At 38.8% G+C, this 27,633-nt stretch overlaps 1 protein-coding gene across 1 annotated transcript; it reads right to left on the bottom strand.

Annotated features, from left to right (window-relative positions):
* Positions 1–602: 602 nt before the first annotated feature.
* triqk (triple QxxK/R motif containing) lies at positions 603–22,691 on the bottom strand. Its single transcript, XM_028598245.1, has 4 exons — positions 22,509–22,691; positions 18,754–18,828; positions 10,494–10,579; positions 603–2,581 (listed from the first exon to the last, which is right to left on the bottom strand). The coding sequence occupies exons 2-4, from the start codon at positions 18,812–18,814 to the stop codon at positions 2,480–2,482; spliced, it is 249 nt and encodes an 82-aa protein (XP_028454046.1). The 5' UTR covers positions 18,815–18,828; positions 22,509–22,691; the 3' UTR covers positions 603–2,479.
* Between the last annotated feature and the right edge of the window lie 4,942 nt (positions 22,692–27,633).

Below are 27,633 nucleotides of genomic sequence, written 5' to 3'. Positions count from 1 at the left end.
TCTTATTAAGGCGATGACATGACACGTGGACCAATGAAGACATTACTATAGTGAATACAATTTAATAACCCATTACTGATAGAACACCGTTGTTTATAGCTTAGAATTGAAGCGATCTAAGAGAAATAATAGCGTTGCTTATACCCCATAAAAGTAAATTGACAATGGGATTTTTTTCAATCATTAACTTTTAAGACTGAAAGTAACGACTACACCTGCATTTAACGGCTAAATATAAACCTTTGCGGATAAAGAAGTATAACACATTACTGGTAGTTAAGATAATGCCAAGTTGGTATCCAAAGCATACACTGCCTGATCAGCTGCTATTGTGTTTAAATGCAACATATTACACTTTATATTTTTTTATATTTGCAATAACGGTTATAACTTTGCAACATAAATGCATAAAAGGCTTAGATATGTTCACACATTTGAAATAAAACCTGATAGTGCCTTCTGTTTATGCTCATGACACCTTCTCTGTCTGCATTAGCTAAAAGGGTTCATTCCTTTTCTCTAATGTCACGTAGCCAAGCGCTGACATATATCTTGGTTCACACTTAAGATCTAATAAAATTGACAATACAATACGATACAAATATAGTTACTGAAAAGGTCCTTTAATCTTCTTTCGCATTATGCATTATTTATATTTCCTTACAAAGAGGTTTTGATTTGTAAAGCAATTTAACAAAAACACACAGAAAGATAATTCATAATATATCACATATTATCCTGTAACCGAATCATAAGGAAAAAGCAAACCGTAAAATGTTTATATACCACACAAACCACTTCAAAAATAACCTGCATCTCAAATTGCTGAAAAAATAAATAGGCTGTGATGCCAGATCCTTCCATTGTGTGGATGTCGGAGCTCTTGTAGTTGGTAATGGTGACCTTTTAGATAACGGGTGTCACATATGAAGATCTGTGAGGTCTAGGACTATCTATGGTTACACATGTGAGTGGCTCACAGTGGTGGAGGAGGGGGGTCTGGATGTACCAAGGCCAGATAAAAGCCACTGGGATGCATGCTTACCATAATGGTTTCTTGGACATGTAGCCTTTACCAGAGGTCGGGAGGTCATGGGAGAAAAGAGGGGGGGAACAGAGGCAGAAACTGAAAGCTCAAAATCTGTCTCACATTTCCTCTTAGCCACAGAACACAGTCAGGCACAAAGACAAGACTTGTTTTTAAAAAGACACTCAGTGGAAGAAAAATAAAAATGTCACAAGGCCTCTTGTGTTTTTGGTATTGGCCTTTTATGCATTTCACTAATATAAGAGTAATATCCTAAACAGTGCATCAATTGCCTTTTAGAGAACAGTATTGCTATTGCTAGTTAAGGTACTAAGAAAAACATGGAATAGAAATGATAATAATGAACAAAAAAGAAAATAAATGAACAAATTTGCAAGCAAATGGATGAAATAAAAGCCCCCGACTCTGCACTCCTTCGCCAACAAAGAAAACAGTGGAAGCACTTTGACTGAAATGGTTAATGGAAGGTCAGTCCTTGCGCCTTGCAGCACTAGTGCACAAAGAGTAGAGATACAGAGGCTTTGACAAAACTGTTCATATACACATCACATCCTTAAGGGGACAACAATACATATATTTGACAAGACAGGAAAATTGTCATGGTTTTCCTTATGAGAAACATACAGGCTCACCTGCATTCAGTCATCACTCATCTCTGTAATTTTCATTCAAATGAAAGAACAGGATCATCTTTGTAATGCTAATCCTGTGGATGTCTGTCTCCGCGCTGTGTGTATGTGTGGCAGGTAGAATATGTTCTGTATTCTGCACACACATTCAATCAGGAAGAGGGCTTTGTGGATTCTAATCTCACACTTTGTGATCTCCAGATATATACGGGAGGAGAGGTTTGTGCACTGGAATGTGAGGCAAGTGTTTGTCTGGATGTGACTAGAGTTTCAGCAGGAGATTTACATTTTTCTATTAGTGGAGAAAACAGTGGGATGTGACTCTGCAAAATATGACTACTGTAACAAGAGGCTTTGTCTCGACCGTAGTTTCGGAGAAGAGGCTCATTTTCTTTGCTGTTTTTGCAGCAGAATGTTAAAGTGCCACGAAGCAAGAGGTCACTGAATTTTTTAGGGAAAGAGACTCAAAGCTCCCAGATGTGGGCTCAGGGAAAGAACAGAAGAAACTAACATTTATGGATGTAGAACCATAGTATAGTACGTGTCAGTATAATAATGATTACAGTTTGTGTGCTCCCCTGCAGAAATTAAAGGGAAATAAGAAATTCAAATGGTAGATACAAGATGATGCAAGTTTCAAAAATATGGCCTGACACTTGAGTTATTTGATGCATTTTCTCATTTCACCTAAAGAGGCAGTCCGTTGTCACCAAAAGTGTGTAAAAAAAACTGACAGACTGTGTCCCGTCCTCGTGTTTGATGTGTAGAAACAAGAAGTCTTCAGCACACGGTCCACCTTTAATTAATCCAAGTCCAGGTTGAGCTCGGTACTCAGGTTGAGGTAGAAGAAGGCGTAGACACACAGGACAAAGAACAGGATTGCAGCAATGACCAGGAATGCATCCTGAGAAGTAGAGAGAGATGGTTTTAAGATACTTTGTTCTTCTGTACAACTATTTATACATCTGCCTGATCCCATGTCTGTCTTTACACACAGGGGCAGCTCTACTTTGTTTGAATAGGTTTGCATGGTTATGTAATTATTGTTCTCCTCTCTTAGTGTTATGTCTATATTTGACAAGTCTCCATTGAGTTTCTTTCATGTACAAATTTGCTCATCTAAATTTTTGTAAATTGTAATTTGTGAGTGTGCTTTTAAAGACAAATGTAATTTTAGGACTGTCAATCATCAGATTTTCATTTCAGCCAATAAAGTAAAAAATATTTTATACAAAGATGTAAACTGTTCAAATGAAATTAAGCCTGGCCCATATTATTGCAGTTAAATATGAAAACACTGTATTAAACATGTTCACACAGGAATTGTCACTGACTTACAGTATCTTTCTAGCCTAGAAATCTAGACGCACCCTAGCGGCATCAAATGTAATTTGCAGCCAGGGTCAGTCTAGCAACTCTCCGTTGGCTTGCGAGCTGGAAAAAATAAACTCTGGCTGGGCCAATCACATTGTGTATAGAGTCGGTGGGCGGGCTTATGGCTGCTGCTGCTGCTGGCTAACAGCGGCCTTTCGGATTGGCTTTGGCCGCGACTCTGGAAGACTTGGAGTTAAGCTTTTCTTTGAGAAAAGAACAAAGAACGGCATTGAAGTCATTCTTCTGAGTTTTGCCGACCGGATACGGCAAAAGTTTAATCTATCAACTAGCGTTGCTCTGCCTGGTTGTAGCGCTATCCTATTGCGTGCAGAAAGAATTTAAAAAGGCAACAGTTTATCCCGCCCCTCGGATTGAGCCTTGCTAATGGTGAGTTCCCGAGCCAACATCTTGATGTGGGTCTGGCTTGTCAGGCTAGCATCTTTCTGTTTTAGTGTTTAGATGGCTGCACAGTAACAATTACTGTCTATTCTGTAATAGTAATTCTCAAACTGCTGCATTGAGACCTCAATCAATCTATACAATCAATTTATACTTTCACTTTACAGAGAATGACATTTGCATATTGTACATTATACTTGAAAAGAAATAAGTACCTGCGCAGAGAACTGAAAGCCACGTTTGTTTGGTTTAAAAAGGGTAACAAGCTTATAATAGTACATCAGTGTTTCCCGTTCACATGACAACCAAACACTGGTGTTTTAAAGCTATCCACACAAAAAAGCTTCTTTTTGAAAGCTTTGTTCAGAGCGGAGGAAAACCCCAGCTTACCGCTGATGGAAGGTCAAAACAGACAAACAGATGTGTTGAAACAGATGTGGAAATGGTTTTGTAAACGCGTTTTAACTCTAATGACACAAACTCTCAGCTGCTTTGAGGGATTCACTGTGGGGAAATCCTTGATGAAATGAAAGTGACAATGACTGTTAATATAATGCAGTACATTTACATCATCATCATCAATAATAATAATAATAATAATAATAATAAATTGTATATGTACATCAAGTTAAATGAAAAACACAACATGATGTTAGTTATGGTGAAATTAGAAAGCAACAGAAGCTCCGGTACACACAGTGTGCCAGGGCTAAGGCTAGGGTTAGCTGCCAGCTTTGGGATTCTTCTTCCAAAGACAAAAACAATTGGAGACTATTTATTTGAGGTTTATGTAGTTTAGTTGAGGAAAGTCTGACAGCACATCACGGGCCTCTGAAGAATGAATCGTTGATTTGTTTCAGGTTCTCTCTTGATGCAAAGAGATTAGGTGGAACCATATTGTGGAGTAAAACTGGAGCCACATCCGAGATGTGACGGCAGTATTATCATCTATTCTATGTGCAATCAGTCTCTAGTGTTCCCCCTGCAAGTCTTACTCAGAAGTTAAACTTTCTTTAACAAAATGGCCTATTTTTTTGTTTTGTTTTTTAGATTTTCTATTGGTTAATTGTCAAACAAATTGAGGCTTTCCAGAGGAGTAGCATTCAACTTGAAAATGAGAATTTGGAGCGCTTGTTCATTATGTGGTGCTCACACGATTACAATCTTCATCAGCTGGAGTTTCATTAGGGCCACTCAGAGTATTGAACAATGCCAGTTATTCTTTATCAAGAGAACTCATTAGCAGCAAACTTTCTAATCAACACTGGAGAGCTTGGAGAGCTTTAAAGGGTGCAGAGTAGAGTCTGATTGGGGGTTATTCAAAAAGAAATATTTGATTCAAACATGGAAATTAGGTTTTTACATGCAAACTGGGCCACAACAACAAAGGTGACATGGCAAGTGTATGTACATGAATCGTAATCCCATCAAATTTTTTACAGATATCTATAATCCTATTCTTGTATTTAAAGATTATTTAAGACACTACCTATCTAAATATCTACTTGAACCATGATGAACTAAATCAGCCTGTAATGTATATATAATGCTATATATCCAAGGTTACAGTGAAGGAAATTGACAAACAGAAAAACAGAAAACAAGACAAAAGAAAAACAGAAGCAAAAATATACATGAGACAATTTGAGAAATCAGTAATTGCCATACGTAGCACGCACACAGAGAGAGGACTGCAAATTCAACCCACTGGCCAAACTGCAGACAGGAATGAAAAAACAAGAGTAAGAAGGAGAGAGAGAAAACAAGTGAGAGATAAGGCTCGGCACAAACGAGGGGTGGCGGGGGGCTAATAATAATTCTTCTCTGGCGAAGGGGTGGGGGTGGTGGTGGGTGACAATTAAAAGGCGTCATGGCATCCACAGCTATCTGTGTACATGTTGTAGTGCCTAATCATCAGCAGCATTGGTCTTCATTAGCCTCAGCCACCATTTATCTACATCCCAGCAGCCTCCAAACAGCTTTAAGTCCTTGCTTAATTGGAAAACTTTTAAATTTCATGCACTTTAGTTTCATATATTAACCGCCAGGCTCCCAGTGCTTGATTTACTTTTCTATTTTGCCTAGGCCTCGGAGAAATGAGAACTTATCAAATCACGAAGGCTTGATTGTTTTTGCTACTTTTTCCTTGTGTTCTCTCACAGCTTTGAAAAACATGACAAAGAGAAGCGTTTGTAATTCTGCCCACAATATCCCAGAAGAAAATTGTGTGCTACTGACGCAGGTAAGCATTTCGCTGAACTGGCGCTAAACCAAAAGGACGCACAAAATTGCAATCCAGGTTGTTCTTCTCCCTTTCTCTGATTCAGGTTTCAGAGAAAAAGACAACAGCTGGTAACAGTGACTGGTCTATGAAAACAAGCTGGAGGGGTTTTGGTCAAAACACTTGAGTTGTAGGAAGCACCTGCACTTGATTGAGATCATTGTTTTCAAGGAGAGTGGCCCACTGTGTTGACTCTTGCCTTGTCTCACGAACACATTTATGTGTGCCCGCTCACACACATCATAGAGACCCCTGGATGGGGCCCAAGCATCATCTTCATCATGTGGCTCTCTCAGCACCGGCATGCTGGGAGCTGGGTCCCTGTCACCCTGGCGACAAGCCACAGCTCAGCAGACATTACATTACATGTCATTTAGCTGACACTTTTATCCAAAGCGACTTACAATTAAGTGCTTTCAACTCTAAAGGTTCAAACTCCAGACAAGTAGTAAGTGCAAGTACACTAGCTTTAAATAAGCAAAGCTACAAAGAGCTATATGAAAGTGCAGGTTCAAGATTTTTTTATTTTTTTTTATGGTTGGCTGATGCAGAGCGGAGTGGGCGGGTTGGGGTATATGGTTTGACCATGTCCTGGATGTATACTGGGGCTGATCCGTTCGTGGCCCTGTACGCAAGTAGTGTCTTGAAGCGGATGCGGGCAGCAACTGGTAACCAGCGAAGAGAGCGGAGGAGCGGTGTAGTGTGAGAGAACTTGGGGAGGTTGAAGACAAGTCGAGCCGCTGTGTTCTGACATCCCCTCATCTGGTCTACCTTTTGTACTCCTTCTTGGTTTGTTGCTCTCTATGTGTGTGTGTGTGTGTGTGTGTGTGTGTGTGTGTGTGTATATATCAGTCTGTGCCTACGTGCTAAGCAGAGTGGCCGTATGTGGGTTGCAGATAGATGCAAGCTACAAACAACTGTTAGTCCATTTGGGCTGTGGTTGGTAGACAAATACGTAAATACGTTACGGCGACAAATAAGCAACCATAGATTATATTTCATGACTGGTTAAATAAAAGTAACTGATGTTTTATTTTTGGTTTTTTTTGGGTGCCTTGACGGCTGTTAAAGGGGACTTTTGTCCAGGAATCAGTAAACGCATCTTGTATCATTCATACTTTCAAACTCATCCATTTAACATCCTTCCAGGGCTGTGACTAATGATTACTTATATCAATTCATTAATCTATTGATTTTCTTTTTCACCATAACCATTTTTTTTTTTTACTTCATATCAATTTCTTTCATTTGACTTGTCAAATTGACTAATAGTTTCAGCACTAATCTTTTGTAAAATAAAAAGTTATCACAATCCTAAAATTGGACTACCACATGAGAAAATTTGTTTCAAATAGCCACATGCTGTAACCTACTTTCACTTTTTCCCTGCTGATTTCTTAAGTGAAACTAACGTGCCTTTTTTAACAGCTAAAATCCTTTTCTCCTACAACCTTTAAGAATGCTTTAGGGACACTTAACAAAAAACAACTCCAGGGACAGAAAAAGTCTTATCGCCACTATCACATCTTTTCATAAAGCTTCCTGTAAATTAAAGGGCATAAAACCTACACATTCCCATGTGCTATCTGTCTATGCTCCTCTAAGCTCAAAAGTGTGAATGAGAAGAAGATCCAGCCTACTTCAGTGAGAGGCTGAAGCAGGTGCTAGAGTTTGGCAGCACATCATCACCCACAGTTCATACGGTTTACTCAAGTGTTGATTAACAATGACTTTGCTCAATAATTACTGTGCCTGTTGGTCAGAATTGCTCCTTCAAGACAAAACTAACAGCTTCATGACTCAAGTTATATATTTGTATAAGCATGCATGTATTGCTTCAAAAAACTGATTTGAAGAAATTGGGTGGAATCACCCCAAAAAATGCAACAAAAAAGAAGAAAAAAAGAAAATCACATTCTCTAAAGTCTTACATACATTCATAAATGACAGCTGGAAGATACCCAGAGTAATTATCTGTATCCTCCATCCTCCGCCAATTCCATAAGCAATTTTTCCCAACTTTCTAGGCTTAGTGGCTAAATAAGACGGGAAAAAATAGTGCAGGACTGAACAGAAGGCTAGTGTGCCAATTAGACAAGGCAGCAGGCTGGTTTCCTGTGCTGCAAGCTAGTGTGCTGGAGTTACTTCGAAGGCATTTCTTCTTCTCTGAGCAAACTGAGGAGAGACAGCCAAACAACTTCCTGCCAATTTCTTCATCTCTGCTGTTGTGACCCCATGCCACCCAGAGTTAGAAAGAGCAGGGAAGGAATATGTCCACACTTGCATTCAGACAGTAACAAGCTTTCACAATACCATACACAGTCCTATATACCTATATATCTATCTTTATTTATCTGTAGTTTATTGTTGTTTTACTGTTTGTTTATTTTTGTAAAAATATTTAGCTAAAAGTTTATTGTTATTCTTATACTGTATTTTTTCTATTTAAAGAGTGTTTTGTAAGATGCTAAAATCTGCTACTGGAAATCTAATTTCCTTGCGGGAGTCATCCCAAAGGGATCCATAAAGATTAGGGGTGGGGGGAAAAATCGATACAGCATAGTATCGCGATATTTTTCGTGGCAATACTGTATCGATACACAGACGCCAAGTATCGATCTTTTATGATATATGTGTTGGTCAGTTTGTCTGCTTGACAATCACATTTTGCACCAATAAAACTGAAGTGAGATGAACAAACCGAGAAATGTATATTTTTAGATACACCAGATGTTGACAAAATTGTCCTTTCGGGACATCATTTGAAATTGGGAAAAATCTGAAGTTGGAAAAAAGGTAAAATATTGCAATATATCGCAAACTATTGCAATATCTTTAAAATCGCAATAATACCGTATCGTGACATAAGTATCGGGATAATATCGTATCATGAGGCCTCTGGTGATTCCCACCCCTAATAAAGATAAGTTTAAGTCTAAGTCTAAGCTACCTATGTAAACAAACCATGACACAGCATGTAAGAACACACAACAAGTGGCTGGTTTCAGCCACTTCTAAGATCAACGTTTTGTGCAGCCTGACAACTGATCGCTGTTGTGGGAACAGACGTTCTCCCTCTTCCACTTTCTCTCTCTCTCAGTCTCTCCATCCTTTTCGCTGCCAACTTACCCAGACTGCCCTGCTACTAGGACAGCCCCAAGACAGCCTGCCCTGGCAGCTGCCAGATTCTGTGCCCACATGTCTGCTGGTCCTTCTGAAATGCCAGCTGCATCTGAGACCAGCATCCCAACCAGGGACATGGTAAAATAGGGAGAAGGAGAGAGGAGAGGAGCAACATGCCTACACAAACTTGCAGCCAAATCATTGTTGTCAACCAAAGGACCGAGAGACAAAAACAGAGAAGGGGGCTTTCTACTCTCATCTCAGAGCTGTGTAAAATTCACAACTTTGTATAACGCTAAAAGGACTCGATGGGAAAGCAAGCGTGACCAAATATCCATTACATTTGGGCTGAATTTCAATCGAACTCAGGCCAAAGGGTCTAAGTCAGTTTAATATCCTCATCCCTGAGGTATTTTTAATCCGACCTCTGAAAATTCCCCTCGTCTTGGGCGTGAAAAACCTGAATTATTCATAAGCAATATCAATATTTCAAGATATGGACTAATCTAATTGGATTAAAGACGTGCTTAATGAGGCCTTGCGTGTCTAAGAGATGCATATTTTAAAACCTGACCATTTCACCCAGTGTTTAATCCTTACTCTGATTTGTTCATCTCTGTGTACTATGTGCCAACCGAGGCTTAATGAGGAAGTGAAGCCTTTTGGCTTTTGATGTACTGTAAACCGAACCAATTATCCACGCCACAAAGTAAAATAAACATGCAACAAAAAAGAAAACTGTCTGAATATTGTTTTCATTTTTGACAGCTTAAAAAAAAAAAGAAAAAAATCACTGATGACCTGATTTCATGTGATGGTATCTGCAATTTCAAAGAGGATTTAAAAACCTATGCTGACAGATTCACAACATTTCATTGGCATGGGCTTACTCTATATGGAGAGACCTTGAAATAGGAAAATTGTTAATTGGTGAGCCAAGTGAATGAGGAAAAGCATAAGCAGCTGAGCCACGTTTGACAGAGTGGAGTCATCCATCTTTGCTTGCAAAAAAGCTCCTAATCACTGCAGTGTGACAAAGCAACGGAGAGAGATGCACTTTTCCATCCAAGCAACACCCTCACCTGACTTTATTTTTACATTACCCAACTCTATTTATCTCATCACCTTCTTATTCTGTTTCCTCTATTCATTATATTCCCCCACTTCTCCCTCACGGTCTTTCCTCCTCCATGTTGTTTTATTCACCATTAAAAGAATACGGAAACTCTTGAATTTCACTTCTCCCAAGAATTCTTTAATCGTTGTCTTCTTTCTTGTAGACTTGATAGAGTATTGTAAACTTTATTCTATGGAGGACTGTCCCATTCCTCCCTTTTCCAAACGGTAGTTTTCAACTGGGGGCCACATCACTTCATTTCAGGTGGATATATATTGTTACATTCCCAAAAGACCAACCGTAGGTTGTAAGATAGCTAAGAGTCTGGGATATGAAAAGTTATTTTAGTGAGACACGTTCTGAAACAGGCAGACTGACACAAAAGGAAAGTAGATGGTTGGCAGACAGAAAGACAAACCGAAATAAACATGGGCCAAGACAGACATATGCAGAAATAATGGAAGACATGTAGATACAGACATCAGTAGTCATAAAAAGAAAATAAGACCAGGCCAGTCTCACCCTGAATCCAGAGGAATACTTCTTTGCTTCAGCTTTCAGCCGCGTGGCCTTCAAGGCTGGCTTTGTCTTTTTGTAGTCCTGCTTACCTGTAAGAGAAAAATCAAATGGGGAACACAAATCAAAAGACTGAAAAATTGTGTCATTGTTTTATCACTTTTGGTGAGCTTTATTGGAGCTGGTTAGTAGATTTGTTAGCTTTAACCAGAGCAAGGCTAGCCGTTTGACCGTGTGTCCAGTCTTTATGTTAATTTAAGCTAACCATCTCCTGGATGCAGCAACATATTTAACAGATATTGGAGCAGTATTTATCTCATCTAAAAGAAAGTGAATAAGCATTTTTGTTTCTTAAAATGTCAAACTATTCCTGTAAGTTCTGCTGAAATTCCAAACTACAATAGCTGTAAAAACCAAAATGAGGCAAGTGAGAGAAATAAGGCTAAATGGTAGCATTGACCATTCACAATTTCTATGTATACATATACAAATAAATGTACCCACACAAATCAGCACATGCAACCAGAATACAAGGAATCTTTTCTGGTCTGAGCTGCACACAGTTCACCTGTGGTTGCTTGACTTCCCATGGGCTCAACTCTCAAGGGTGAGTGTTGTGGGCAAACCAGCCACCTGGCAAAGCATTTGTGTTTATGTGAGCGTGCTTCACATGAGGCAGAGCCAGCTGTCTTGGTCTAATTAGAAACAACACACTGCAGGAAAAGGAACTTTGCTAACAATAGGGTGGAAAGGCAACAGCTTGCTGAACTGTGTGCGCGTGCGTGTGTGTGTGTGTGTGTGTGTGTGTGTGTGTGCACGCGTGCATGCATGCGTGTGCACGTGCGTGCGTGTGAGACAGAGACCAAGCCCCTGGGTCAGCTTCGAGGTTTCTCAGTCCGTGAAGTGACATGCGGAGGCCACTTGGAGTTTTTACTCCCAGCCAATTAAGCCTCATTTGCATCGAAAGCAGGAACAAGAGAAGGTGGAAGGCAAGGAAAAAAAACGTCCATATTCATCCGGAAAGGTTGTGGGAGAGAAAGGAGTGAAAATTACCTAGTGAAAAGGGAGGGGTAAGGAGGTGTGTGTGAGTTGCGATTCCGAATCATGTCTCTTGGAAAGTGAAGGGTCTCCTGTTGTGGAGATGGCCATGGAGGAGAGAGGAGATGACCAATAGCATGGCGTTTAGCAGCTGCTCTGTCTCAACACACACACACACACACACACACACACACACTCTCTTTTTCAAAGCCCTATTCTTTTTCAAAGATCTTGCACTCAATTCCTACTTCTTTCTCCATTCCTCCTGGTATCGGACTCATCCTCCACCTCCTTCTGACTCAGTGGAGGGTTAATAAAAATGGGAAGCATGTTGCCAGAAGCAGACAGGGAGCTAGTGGCAATTCATTAGGAGGGCCACTGGATGTCAGGTGGGAAATTTTAGGTTGCTTACCATTCACAGAAAATGTGCAGGGATTTTCAGACTGCAAATGGCTGGTTGTGATAATGTAAGACTACAGGAAGAGACATCAAATGTTACAAATACTATATAAAAATGGAAAAGGTACAGAAAGAAAGAGAAATGCATCAGAATCAGAAAGAGATGTATTGCCAGGTAAGAAGCACTTACTAGGAATAATAACAATAAATACAGAAAAAAACACACACACACAATAAGTTAGTGCGGGGTGAACAAAAATGTTCAGGATATATAGAATGTGCATGCATGCGTCTCTTTAAAAATGAGTGTTTCTGGAAGCATAGGGACTAATTGCAGGGCTAGATGGTGAACTGCTGAAGCTTGCGGGCTAACTACTAACACGCTAGCCGGACAGAAACATGCTAGCACGAGTCAGTCACAACAGCTCTCTGAGCTTCTTCTATTTTCTCTGTACTTCCATTTTGTTCTCAGGATTGTATATAATGTCATTAATAAAGAGTTAGTTAATGGGGAAAAAGCTCTCCAAGCTGACATGTTTGTTAACTGTCTGCTAACTGACAGTCAGCTGGCTCTGGCCAATGGTGCACATTTGCGAATTTAACCAATGATGAACTTTTTTTTTTTTTTTTTTACTTGAAAAAAAAGGATTTGATTCACCTGTGATTAAATCCACTGGTCGTGTGACTGGGCCTTTATCCTTTTAAATAGCAACATGAACATTTACTTGATAATACTATGACATCTTCTCATATCCAGGTTATCTGGGAAATGGCATTATTCACCTATCAATAATCAAATGTGTCTTTTGGGGGAAATTGTAGAAATCCATGATCTGTTTTGCAACCGTCCTGTACACTTCTAGCCTAGAAATCTAGACGCACCTTAGTGGTAGCAAATTTATTTTGCAGCCAGGGGGGTCTAGGCACTCTCCGTTGGCTTGCGAGCTGGAAAAACCAAACTCTGGTCAGGCCAATCACATCGTGTATAGAGTCGGTGGGCGGGCTTATGGCTGCTGCTGCTGGGAACAGTGGTCTTCTGGAAGACTTGGAGTTAGGCTTTTCTTTGAGAAAAGAACGGCACAGAAATCATTCTTAAAAAAGGAAGATTTGTTCGGGGTTTTTCCGACCCGATACGGCAAAAGTTTAATCTATCAACTTGCTTCGCTACCTTCTTCGAATTACGTTTATATGCAAAAAAATCATTACAACCCAATATACCCATAACCATTTGGTAAGAATCAATACTCAACTGAAGCAAAATCTGAAGTTGGAGTACAAGTTGGAGTATGAATAGTTGATATGGAGGAGAATTACATTAGGCTGTATAAGGTATTTTGTTGTTTTATTACAGTGGTGTACTTATTAAAGCCTCATGTTGCCTTTCTCCTGTGGTTTGTTTGCATGGGTCTGGAGCATGCACACACACAGTCACACACATGCAGTCCTGATGATATTGCATTGGGCTTATGAGCACCCCAATTTGTCATTGCTGTTCCCCTTGCTGCAGCGGCTCTGTAGACACTTTGTCACCAATTATCTAACTGTGCTGGGCTACAGGCCATCCCTCCCATCGCTCCCTACTTCTGCCCGCCACACTGAAAAGGCATCACTGTCCAACACACAACTGTCCATCCTGTACCATGACAATGCCGTGTCTCAGAGGAACATTAGCCCTTGTGAGGCGGCCTAGAGAGTGTGCTGAGAGGCTTCCCTGAGTGTGCCTTTCATTGAAGTCATCACTGTTTTCATGTCAAGAGAAAAATCAAAGTGCCCCCACACACACACTCACACCCACACCCACACCCACACACACCCACACCCACGTTTCATGTTTTTTTTTTCGTTCTTGTTTGTCGTTGCATTTCCCTGTAAATAGTGTCTGATTAAGACTGAGGAGAAATTATTTTTATCTGGAGCAATTGTTCTGCTTAGCATAACGAGACAGGTAGGGGGTATTAACTAAAATTAGCCACACGTGATTGAGCACTCAGGGAGGAAGGTATGTGATTTGTGTGTCACACAAATTGGCCATTTAGGTGAAGCTAGAAGAGGGGTGGACATCTAAGAGCATCACAGTTAGTGTGAATGAAAAGAAACATCAGTTTAATTCTTTGTTGTCATTTTTCTTTGGAGTCTTAGTTATGTGAAACTGTCTAACCACCAACAGAAAATATTTAGGAAATATTGGTTAAATTTGTAGTCTAAATAAAATCTGCATATATGATTTGAGACTGCAACATTGTTCAGAAACAAAATGGAAATGGTACTTTACAATATGACACAAAAATGTCAGTTAGTTACTAAGAAAGAGTGAGAAACCTCCTAATTAATGAATTGTTAATTAGTTCTACAAGTCAACTTATCCATTTTGCTTCCAAGTCACCTCATATGTTGGTTGCACACACATAAACCATATACAATTGTTTTTGTAAAATGTTTGCCCTAACTCCAACCCATTGATTCATTTATAAAAATGCATCTAGGTACTGTACCGCCGTTGCCAGGAAAAACCCTGCATTAATGGGTTGTACTATTCAGAGACTCAAGTATCTGTTTATGCAATGTTAATATTGTGATAAATTTGATGGTCAGGAAACTTTGACAGTGTCATGGTAGAACCATCGCTTGCTTGGGCCAAGTTATGATTATCTATTTGTGGTGAAAACTAAGTCATGTCTTGCACAGTTTCAAGTAACCTCATAATACTAACTTTATACAGCCGTCTACCACATTTAAATTTAATTCATGCATCATGTAGTAAAAGACTGCTGCATCATCATTTGAAATGAAAATAATATTTGTTACTTTAACCCATGAATAAAAGAGCTGACCCACCAAAATTATATGTCTGAAACACCCATTATGAAATTACCTGTTTCCCAAGTTGCTGCCTTCTTGTTTATATCTCTGTTGACTTTTCCATTTGTCAATTAACCGTGCTAATCCAAAATCAGCTCCTGCAAAAATAAGTTGCTACTCAAAGCTGCCTTACCAACCCAGTATACCGCATACTGCACGAACACCTCTAGCTGTGTGTGTTTAATACATGCAGCAAATTTAAAATTCTTCACAACATGCACCAACAATATTTCATCCCTAATTGAAAAAACGGTGAAACACATGCAACCTTGACTTCTGTATGTCAAGCCTTTAATGCTGGCTTAAAAAGTAAAAGTTACAGGTTTTGAGCAAACAACTTAGTAATTAACTCTAATGACACCTTTGCATTCATTAGCTTCTCTCTCTTTAAATTGTGCCATATTTCAAACATGGATTAAAGATTGCTGTGTCTCTGTTAGATGTAGATATATCATCTCAGGCCACGACTGTTCTAAAGAAACAATCCATTAATTATTTAAAGTGTAAAATCTTTGAATTACAGTAATTAAACAAACATGCTAGTAATAAGACTGTTTGTTGGGCTACTTAAAATCCAGCCAGTACTGTAATGTTTAAAAAAAGTTACTGTGCACAATTGTCATGAAGGCAAAATTACAACAAACAAGCACAAGAATGTGTCAAGAAAAACAAAAACATACCTGAGGAATTGTGTGTGTGTTTGTGTATGTGTGGACTAGCTGTCCTGCATATGCACTACATTCAGAGTGATGGGGTGATTTGGACAGACAGACAGTATTCAGTACTCTCTGAGAGCCCTGGGACGACGCGGGTAACACACTGACAGCGTGGCTGACAGTTCCTCATGCTTTGCTTCTGTGTCTATGTAGCATGGCGGCCAAATAGTCAGTGACCACATGGTGTGGATCACTGGTATCTGCCAGGATGTGTGGTCCTGGAACCGGAGGGCTGATGGGAGACACATGGGAGATATTTACGCCTTGTCCTTTGCATCACGTGTGGAAGCAAAATCTAACAATCCATGTGAGATTTACAGCTAAATGACGATTATCCGAGATATAATGACAAGAGGAAAACAACTATACCTTGATGATGTATTGTAGCCTACCTACAAATGTGAGTAAAACTTTTTCTCACATTTAATTGCAAGAAGTACAGGTTCGTAGGTGTGACCTTCTTTACATGTGAAAGCCCATCATTTCCAATTAGCCATACTTGAAATCGTGGGTGTCTTTATATGTGTCGACAAGTTCCCCTAGTTTGTTCAGCAGGCAGCAGCAGTCATTACTTGAACAGAGTGACCATTAGAGTGACATAGCTCTACCTCTCCTGAGGGCATCTTGGCAATTATAACAGGCTTAATAATGGTATTAAATAATAGAGTGTCAAGTGTGGCCCCTTGATGGCCATCTGACATGACAAAAGTACTCCAGCAGAGATAATGGTACAGCTCAACGACAAGCCTGGACTACCGCTGATGTCCCATGAATAAGCCATTCTTTTCAAAAAAGAAGGGAAAACGGTAGAAATTGAGGGGTGTTGGAGGGAGGCGGAGGAAGAGCGAGGACCAAAGTGTCCCTGACACCTGTGTTGTTTTTAAAACAGAAATTCCATTTCCATTTAACCTTTAGTAGGCGTTAGTTCACATCAACCCCTCTTGCAAATTGAGAAATTGCTCAAAAGCAATAAAAGACAGACTAGACTACTGGTTTACCAGTCACAGAACTATATAAAGCCATTACTGGCATTTTTGCATGTAACACAAGAATGGTATAGAATTAAGACGTAAAACGTTTTTTTTCTTCCACTTCTCTAGTCAAGAAAACAACTTCAAGGCTTCTAAAACTACTCAAGATGCTTATTTGTCTGCAGGGCTAACACATCTAAGGTAGCTGGTCCTGATTAATGTTCACTTTGGACGACTATCTTTAAAAGAAAGAAAATCACAATTATTTTTAAAAGAAGATGGCAACTTGGATACGATAGGCAGCAAGCTATGATTCTGCAATGTGCTCAGCCAGCCAGCCATTGTTGCAGAGTTTCCCTTGGGTCAAGACTGTAGTGGACAAGTTAAATATTAGGTCACCTGGGTCCTTGTAGTTGGGTGGATGGCAATTTTCGGACTGATGGGACTAATTCTTCTCGTTCTCTAGACTTAAAAAATTGCAATCACAGTCAAACAAGTGACATATTAATCATAAGAGGACCACTATTGCAAAGAACCTGCTTCTGACTTCCCATAACCAGAGATCTCCTGTGTGGAGATCCCATTGATATACTTGGTGATGCCCTGCTAGTTTTACAACTTTCATTTTCTAGATTGTGTCACTCTCTTTTGCTCATCCTCTATGGCTGTAATTGTTGCCATCTAAAAGAACTCATTCTCTCCTTTATGTCAGCTATTTCAGCCCTTCTATAGTTTCCTGGTAAAGATACTATAAGATCAAGACCAATAATAGGGCTTAAGTAGGAGTCTAACTCCATTTAGTGCAAAAATGTTCTTCCTTGGATCCAAAAGTGGGCGCTTTTCGCACATTTCATGTACACAATATGCCATTCCTAGGATTTGAAGTATATATATATATATATATATATATATATATATATATATAAGGAAATATAAGGAATACAGAGCTTCCCTTTGTGTTTGCGTCAGTCAAAGCTGTTCGCAATTATCCATCTTTGCCATTGGCGACCTTTTGGCTTTGCTCCACAAGAGGAAAACAAAAACAAAAAGACATGATATGAGCTGTGATCTTCAAGCAACCACAGCTGGCATGCTAAAGGGGACCAAACTTTTGATTGATCCCGACCATATTGCCTCAGTTAGGCCTTTGTGATGTCAGGGGAAAGATGGGGAAACAAAAAAGCTCAGGACTACAAAAGCTTCTGGCATGATATCAAAGGGGTAGCTTTATAAGAGTAGAATTCACTGTCCATCAATAATGTGACTTTAGATGCTGCGTGTTCGTCGCAATTACTTCCACAGCTTGTATACTGGTTCTACTCCAGTGAGTCTGGTTCAAGTTTCTTTTCAATCCAATACAAATTGGAAAAGTTTCAAGGACTGTGCAAAGATATTATGCTAACTTTTGAATAACCCATGTTGATAAACGGTCTTCAAGAAGAGTTGGGCAAATTGGGATATATGTGCAACGACCACAAATTGCTCACTGCAACACAGTATCATGTGTGATTTATTGAGTGTGACATTAGCTTGTTTCTATGAGAGAACGCTGAGTTGATTGCTGTGTTGTGGTAAAATTACCCACATCAAGCACTGAGTTATGATTGTTGTTGAAATGGAGTTACACAACAAGTCGAAGACCAATCTCAACTGTCACAAAGCATCACAGATTAATTTACAGACTTTATTGTTTTAATTGCCAGTTAATATATTGGTTATCTTTTTGATTAAACTATCAATCATTTAGGATACAAAATGTTATATTAATGAGCCCAGATCATTATGTATTTTATGTTATGTACATTTATCTATTTATCTCTCCCTTTTCTCATTACATTTGTGCATTACTGTTGGTTAACCTTGTCACTTACTTTTACACACAATCCTCATTTTTATATATTTACTGTATATAGTGCTATATTTTATTTATCTTATCCCATCTTATCTTATTGTCATTTTATCTTATTTTGTCATTTTTATTTTATTGTTGTCACTTTATCTTATTCTTTCATATGACTAGTGCTCTTATTATGGCGTCTAGTGCTTTTAATTGCTGAGCTGACCCGTTCTCTTGCCAAATACATTTCATTGTACCATTTACCCTGTGTTAACCTACATATGACGAAGAAAACTTGAAACAAAGAAAAGCAGTCTGAGCATTTCTTTACATCTGTATCTAACCAATTAATCATACCAAATATCGTTCCTTGGTTTGATTACAGTTGACTAAGTTACTGCGATCAACAAATTGATTAACCAGCACTAGGACAAATAAAGACTCACCAATCTGTTTTCGGTATTGATCAACTGGTAATCCGGTCGCACTGGCATCCTTCTTCCCCATTCTCCTTCCTCAGCCTTACAAGAAATGAGGGGGGAATACCTGAGTGAGAGAATTTTACAGCTGGGTCTCAATGTAACACCTAATCATTTAGCTTAATCAAATATGGATACAGCTCCATCCCTGCTACTGGAGCCGAGATAACTTGTGAAATCTGCAGGAAGGATTCAAGATAATACACAATCATATATATATAAAGAAGAGTAGTGAGATTTGATCAGGCAGATGGTTTATCTTTCACATACTGTACATCTGTGAGACATAATTAAATTAATTCTCACCACGTTCCATGTGTGTTACATTCAGTGTGCACACTTCCTATCCATCTCATTTAGTCTAATATAATTTTCCTTCACACCATGAGCTCTCTTTGATTACCTGGCAGCTCACCGGGAAGGTATAAAAAAGAAAAAGAGCTTGAAGTGATACAAATAGTATCCTTAGGCTCCACGTGTAACTATGCAAGTGTGTGACAGAATAAATGTCAGTCTACAGGGCTGTGCATTAATGTCAAAGCATGTGCCTCTATAGATGTACAGTCACCAGAAATAACTATGCTTGTATAATACTTTTCTTTACAAAGTGCTATAACTCAGTGCGCCTGTCATGCATCTATCCAACATACTTGTTTCTCAGTGAGCCCTCTAAATTCCAGACAGGCTCACTCACAACACACTGCATCAATCAATATTGTAGCGTTCTGTTTAAAATAGTGGAAAAAGGAAGTATGAGTCGATAGTCAAGGGGCAAGTCTGTGCTTTTTGATGATACTCACGTCCCTCTGACCTGTTCTCTGACAGAAAGTTTTGAAATATATGCCTGATGTGTTTTGACAAATAAGCCTCAATATATATCAACTCCTGCTAGTTTAATGATAATTGATTATCATTTTTTTTTAAAGCGTGTTTAAGTGTGATAGGGAGAGAAATGTGTAAGCAGGTGTGCACAAGGGAGAACAGAGAGGCGAATATGAAAGCAAAAAAGTATCTATGTGCATCCAAGAAGAACAGAGTGGTGAAGAGTCTAGAGGTGCAGCAGGGGAATAGAGGAAAGAGACTGAATTAGCATGTTCAAGGAGCGTGGCTGGCTGCCTGTGCTGACTGATGCCTTCTCATGGGAGACTGCTGCCTTGGGAGACTTGAATTTTACCTTACACTAAAAACACTGTTTTCAGCTACATTTCAATAGTGTTAGTGCCAGCAGAGAAGGAGGATGTATGCTATTGTTCTCCAGCAAGTGGAAACAAGAGTCAGCAGATTAAAAGATGTGAGAGGAGAACAAAAGGAAGAGAGGAAATTGTCCAAATGTAATGTTTACAGTTGGGCACAGTAGGCTCTCAGATTTGTTGTACTATGTTGTACTGTGCAGCAGCATCACAATATTATATCTAAATTGCCAAAAGCAACACATTTAAAGCCTCTGTCATCACCTGTGGTGATTCCACTCTTATATTTATATTTTACATTTGCAATATTGGGGTATAAAGTCATAGAAAGGCAGTGTGCAGCGGTGTGCTCAGCATAGTGACAAAAGCATTGTTGGTGCTGATAAAATAACACTTTCCTGTTCATTTTTTGCACCTTGCATGTATAGCTGACAAGGCCAATGTTACACTTTAGTCATTAACAGAGTTTATTATAACCTGAATTTACTGGAAACCTAAACTAGGCGTAGCAAATAAGTAGAGGTGTGAATCTTCACTGATCTCCCGATTTGATTACAATTATCATGTCAGCGATTCAATTCGATATCTCGATGCATCACATACATTTTTCTATTAAAGCCATGTAGGATATTTAATTCATAGCTTTTCAAGCTTCAAAAACAAAACGTTCTGCGGTGCTCTAATACTAAATAAATTGGATACATAAAACTACCGTACTGAGCACATTGCACTTCCTGAATGTGCAAAACATAACAGAATATGTAAACAGAAATGTTGTTAGGCCTACATTAAATTGTAAACAGAAATAATCGATTATGACACTGCCGATTACCGATGCAGCATCGTCCATGTCCACGATTTGATGTATCGATTATTTGATTAATTTCAAACACCTCTACAAGTAAGTCTAGCATTTCTAATGATGGCTTTCCATGTTAGTTGTGCCCCTAGTTTGAAAGACTAGGTTCCATCCCTGGTACAGTGAAATGTGCCATAGTACCCTTGAAGAAGGGGCACTGTGCCATAAAAGTGAATTTAAGGGTGATTTTTTTTTTCATCGTGGTTACACTGTAAAGTTTAAGTCTAGGATATACTGTAAGTAAGTGTCACTTAAAACACCCCCAAACGGACAATATAAAATTTTGAAAGAATAGAAATAAAGTAAATTCAGAAGGCATGCCGATTAAACCAGCAGGACTGTGGAGTAATGCTGGATGGAAATACACTCAGTTGCCAGTTTATTAGGTAAATGCATGTTAATGCAAGTAATGTAGTCCTGTAATAAAATATACCCTCATCAAGGTTAGAATGTTAAGTTTTGAGGAAAATATTTTAGAGAGGTGTTGATTCTGTCATGTGGACTGAAAGGGACTATTTCATGTGTACCTGCACATGCGTAGTGATTAGGCTATCAGAACGCATGATACAGTCAGTAGAGTCTGTCAAGCTGCCTAGCCTTAAAGCCCTTGGGTTGAAGGTGGGCCAGCATTTTGATGGTTTTTTTTTTTTTATTTTTTTATTTTACCTTTATTTAACCAGGAAAGTCCCATTGAGATTAAAAACCTCTATTTCAAGGGAGTCCTGGCCAAGAAGCAGCAAAAGAGTTTCAAACATACAATACAATTACACACACATTATGAAAAACAGTTACAAAGGATCGACTCAAGTGTTCTCAATCTGGACTTAAAAGCGTTCAATGAAAGTAATTCAGTCAATTTCCAGTCTTTTTGCAACATGTTCCATGTGTGGGGGTCGGAGTAAACAAAAGCCCTTTTTCCCAGTTCTGTACGGGCAAGTGGAACAGCGAGCAACAAAAGATCATTTGAACGATTTATTAGGTTACATATCTTCAAGTACCAATAAGAATGATAAAGGTGTAATTTGTGCTGTCAATCAATCACAGTCTATACCACAGACTGTATACGAGAGGTCAATACACACTCACAGCCCTGGCAAGAGTTCTAATCTGCAAGATTAACTGAAAATACCTGTGTGGGTGTCCTGTGATCGATATTTACGGTGTGCACTATATATATATATATATATATATATATATTTTTTTTTTTTTTTTTTATTTATTTATTTATTTATAGGTAAAATACCTCTAACATATTTCTTAAACATTTTCAACAAAAAAAACATTCTAACTTTTAATTATAAAGTGTTAAAAAGTCAGATGTATTAGCCTGCATTAGTTTTAGCTAGGTGGATCTAATAACATGGGAACTGAGTGTAGGTACAGGCTACTTTTATTACATAGCATGGGGTTTAGGGGCATTGTGATCTCTGGAATTTAGAAGTATATCTTTCTATCTGTAAGCATTGTAGAAAATGACCATAAGGTTTTCTAAAAGACAACAATGCATGCATTTGCACTTTCTTTTTTCTCGCTCTACAGTCCAGAACATTTTCCCGGAGATCCTATGTTAGCTTTTGAGCAAATGGATATATTATTCACACTCTACAAAACGTATAACATTCAAGTGGAGATGTTATTAATTACAAGCAGCTTTCATTCTCGAAGATACTTACACTGGTCTTGTTTATCGGGAGAATATGTCGCTTAGTAGAGGTGTTTCTGCATTACGAAATGCCTGGCTGTTGTTTGTGGACACGCGGGACGATATAATTGACAGTTTTATTGTACTTCGATCTCCATTTATCCAAAATGCCAACACACCACTTCTCTATGCTTCTCTCAGATCGAGTTCCTGTTTTACACGTCAACCGATGACAGACAGCCCTTTTCTCTAATCAGACACGGGTATTTGTCGAGTTGACCAATAGCACGAGCGTGGGGCGGGGCGTTCACACAAAAACAATGGTGGAGCGCGTGACGGTGACGAGTTGATAGTCGGGGCACACATCCATGGCACTCCCTATGAGACACTCCCACTCATTTCAACTGATTTTGAAAAACAAAAGTTCCCATATTAATATTGAAATATTGCATTTATGGTATTATTATTATTATTATTATTATTATTATTATTATTATTATTATTATTATTATTATTATTATTAATGGTAGACAAATGAATAGTTCAGTTACAAACTAAATCAGTTTTCATTAGAACTCTACAATATGTTGTGAAAATTATTAAACAGTTATAAAACTATTATAACTAAGTAAAGGCACACAAGGTCAGTTGTGAGAAATAAATTACCTCACATACTATACAATATTACAAAACTAATTATAATATTACAATACCATACAATTATGAGGTACTTTCCCATTTGTTGCTCCTACTTCAACTCCATTATGTTCAGAGGGAAGTACTGTAATTTTTACTGCACTACATTTACTGTATCTGACGAGAGATTAATAATTTAAATAGAAAACATATAATCTGTTAATAAAATATGATGCATTGTTATGCAAGACACGGCAAATTATTATAATTATTATTATTAATAAATTATTTTTATATTATAAATTAAATATTTATATAGTGCATGTCATACCCAAAAGTGACCTAATGTGCTTCACAGATTACACAGGGTAAATCAAAAAAACAAAACAAAAGAAACAATCAAATGCACACAGATTAAAAACATAGAAAGATAAGTAAAAGCAATGGTAGAAAGGTGGGATTTATATTTTAAAAAAGTAATCCGCATTGTCTCACCAAGTCTATATAGATGAAGCTACCAGCATCATATAGAAAGATTAGCTCAATCTAAATCACCAATAACATAATAATAATAATAACAATAATAATGTAATAATAAAACACTGTTAGGGGCTGCTCTGCATATGAGTACTTAAATATTTGAAGAATGTTTTGTTGCTAATACATACACTTAAGTGCGTATTATAAGAAGTAACATTTTTAATGCAGGATTTTTACTTGTAATTGAGTAATTCTATTGTGTTTTAGTGCTACTTTTACTTCAATATATGATTTAAATACTTTTTCAACCATTGCAAAGGATTATCACAAAGACATTGCATGCCTGAATGTTACAAGGAGAATGCCTGCACCCTTGCATCTTCCTAAAATTGAAACATGTTATCATTTGGAGTGACAAAGACATATGTTCTATTAATTAAAAAGTCATATTAGTTTGACATGTTAGCCTTAAGTCATTCTTGCCTTGTCAGATTGCAACAAATGGCATACTTATCCTTGTTGAAAACAGTAGCATTAGGCTGTGACAATTAAAGGAAGCAACAGCCGACCTCATCAAAGGCGAGGCAATCTCACTCCATGATATTCATTTCTCTTTCATCAGTCTTTTTACATTTTTTCTTTGTTTACTGTGTAGAATTTTATTTCCCCCCTAATTGCATCCAGCCTCATTGCTGCCTGGGGCATTGTGCAAATTATGTGTAGACGTGCCTCCACATGTAACTTATTGAAGTTTAAAATTATTCTCTGCTCTCCCATGGGCATGCCTTTTGCATGCAGCACTGCAGTAACTAATAGATGTAATCTGCCTGCAATGTGCCTGCATTATGCTTTACTCTATATTAAGATGCCATTGATAGTGAGTACTTTAACACAGCTCCTTGATTGAAGAAGTATGTGAATGACATTTGTCAATGATGACATTTGTATCCACAAGTATTGCTCAGGAAACATGAAGTTGTGGTGCATATTCACATAAAAAAGCTGTCATAAGTATGACACTGAAATGACACAAAAGCACACGTACTGTTAGGCCTGTACTTTTACATACTATAATTTTATACTATACAAACGCATACGTTTTACATATGTGCAAGCCCAAAAGCTGCTACGACAGTTAAGTTGGAACTGTTAACAAATAGTCTCAACACGAAAATGTTATCTTAATATGGCCATCAAAACCAGCATGAGTGTAGTTAATGCAGAGCTCAAATTCAAATTCTCTTGTTATACTAAATGTGAGTGATTAATTTCTCCCGTTGAGTGAAACAAACCAACGTGCTGTGCCTGTCACATTAATAGATATGGAAAGCATTAGCATTGACTGCTAGTGAGAATGGACTAGGCAGGATGGATTTGCTGGATGAACAGTTGTAGTTTAAGGACTGTGCACATCACCGTAATGTATAGATAGCACTTTAGAGGAGACGAGAGGGTTTCCCTCAGGGCCTGTTAGCGTGAAGTGAAAAATTTGACCAGCGATGAAGTACCCCTAGTTAAATTAAATAGAATTTCAGCTGTACAAATGGCTGCTGTTTTAAGTGACCACACCACAGAGACCGTGTTAAATAGAGGTGAGCCCTGGCAGTTTTCATAACATGATTATCTAGTCTTTTTAGATCTATTTGGGTGTGTGTCTGCCTATCTTTATGTGTTTCTCTAATTCTTTTCTCTCTCTCCCTCCCCATCTCTCTCTTTGAACATCAGTCTTTTACACACAGTCACACTTCCTCTATTCCTCTCTCTGTCTCTCCATCACTCCTTCTCTCAGGCAGTTAGACAGCCTTTAATTGCCAGACATTAAAAAGAATGCTAGAGATGAAGAATCCCCTGGGGCCTTTGGCAGGCTAAATGGCAGCTCTGCTGCCATCGTCTCCTCCTACATGCAGCAATGAAGACGTGTCGACATAATCTTGGGCAATTTGCAGTCATCATCAGAGGGACTGATTAATTTTCTGAGTGAGTGTCATTTGTAAACAGCAAGATTGTCTTTCTACGTTTCATGTCTTAATTTAAATGTTTCAAAGCAAAGTGTTGACCAACAATCAACACAATGCATTCACATGGCTACAGACCTTAATCCACCTGTTTGAGATGTTGTTAAATGCAGATAATATACCTGTGTATTAATAGAGATTTTACGGGTGTGTTGTATGTCACACTGTGTGAGGTAGATCCAACTAAATTTGAGCCGCAATCTCTGTGACAGTGAGTATACAGGATTAATTCTGTGGTATGTACGTGAGATCATAAAATGAATTCCTTGTGAATTCTTGTTTTATGATGTAAATGCTGGAAAGCCTATGGATGCAGAAACACTTCAGCAACTCATGTCATCCATCTGCACCACTCTCATGTTCTGAAAATAAAAACAGTGTATTCTGCAACATTTCCTGCTGTATTCAGATCGGTTGGCTTGTAGACATAAATTGTAGCAGCTGTCATATTGTGAGAATTTAGTCATACATTTCTGACGGTGCCAACATTTTGGATGCTAAAGCTGTAAAATAGCCTGTGGTGGACATGTCTCACAGTGTGATCTACTGTAGGACCACAGGTTTTGTTTGATGACTAAAAGTTTTAACATATTTGTCCCATTAGACACTTTTACCTGGGACAGCCCAACATCAAAATTGCACAGTTGGGGCCTTTAAACCTTAATTTAATCAGGGAAGTTCACTGAGAGAACAACAGCTCCCTTGGTCAGGTGCCTTTGTCGTGTTATTGAAGCGAAACGTCTCCTTTAGCGTCCTATAACGCGCTTTATCTAAATGCGCTTGGTCGGGACTATTGGCGTCAATTTTGACGCAAGTTATGTTAAGGAAAAGGTTGTGGGTGGGCTTACGTTTCCGTGACGCGCGGGAATAATGGGACGGTTGGGTTTAGAAGAAAGCGACTTTAGGAAATGTGACACGCGGGACACAAACCTCGGTCTCCTGGGTGCAAGTCTTGTGTTTGACCCATCCACCACTCCAAACAACCTCCCTACGCGGAATTTCGTCCGTACATAGTACTCGCTACTGTAGTCACTCTTACTGTCATCTTCAAACCGCGTGTAGCTGCTGCTCTCCACGGTACGTTATACAAACACGCTGAAGGGCGATTTTTTCGTTGCTTCAGACGCTGACAGCCACTGTCCAAACGTCCGTACTTTACGAGTCTGGAGTGAGAACGTGTTGGAGAGGAAGCCTCCCTTTTGCAGGAACGCCCTGATCACATTGAAACAGTTACACATTTACACCTAGAAGCTGCCCAGTACAACCACAGTCTGATCTGCTGGCCACTGAGCAGCTCCACAGCAGTTAGGGTTAGGGCCTTAAAAGCCTTGCTCAAGGGCACCTCAGTGGTGATAATGAGGGAGGGGCAAGCGCTGCTCTTTCACTTTCCCCACCCAGATGGTCTGGGGATTGAACAGACAAGCTTGCTTCTCTAACCTTTAGGCCACCACTGCCCCTACATGAATCATGAAGTCTGATGTAATAGATATACCAAAGGTTCCATAATTAAACTGAAATAGCATTCCATAAAAATTTTTTATAATTCACTGTTCATTTATTCACTACTACACACACGCTCATAAATAGAAATACCCATAAATACACCGTACCCGCTCATATTTGTCATATGAATTCTTAAAGACTAAAGTTGAGCGTTCCCTTTTCATTTCCATCCTCAGTCATATTATTGGTTTGGAGGAGAAGACACAATTCTTTCTCCTGTTTAATATTCTTATCTCGGTTTTCCCACTATGCCTGCAGTGTGCGGTGAATTCTCTCCCCTCTCTATCTCCGAGCCCCAGAGTTCCCTCTCATTGACGGGGAAACTGTATCAGCACAGATACAGAGTAAAATGAATTTGGGGTTTTTGAAACGCAAGGCCTCGTAAAAAAAAAAAAAAAAAAGTCCCACAGACCTAGAGAGATAAGTTATCATACAATGGATTTAGTCCCGTTTCGCTCCAGTCATTATCCTGTATCGGAGCATAGCAACTGTGATGGCTGGGAGTTATCCTCCAGTGTGTGG

This window comes from Perca flavescens, chromosome 14, assembly GCF_004354835.1.
Source record: "Perca flavescens isolate YP-PL-M2 chromosome 14, PFLA_1.0, whole genome shotgun sequence".
NCBI lineage: Eukaryota > Metazoa > Chordata > Actinopteri > Perciformes > Percidae > Perca > Perca flavescens.
The sequence above is the reverse complement of the archived record's forward strand: the minus strand, read 5'-3'. Positions and strand labels throughout refer to the sequence as shown.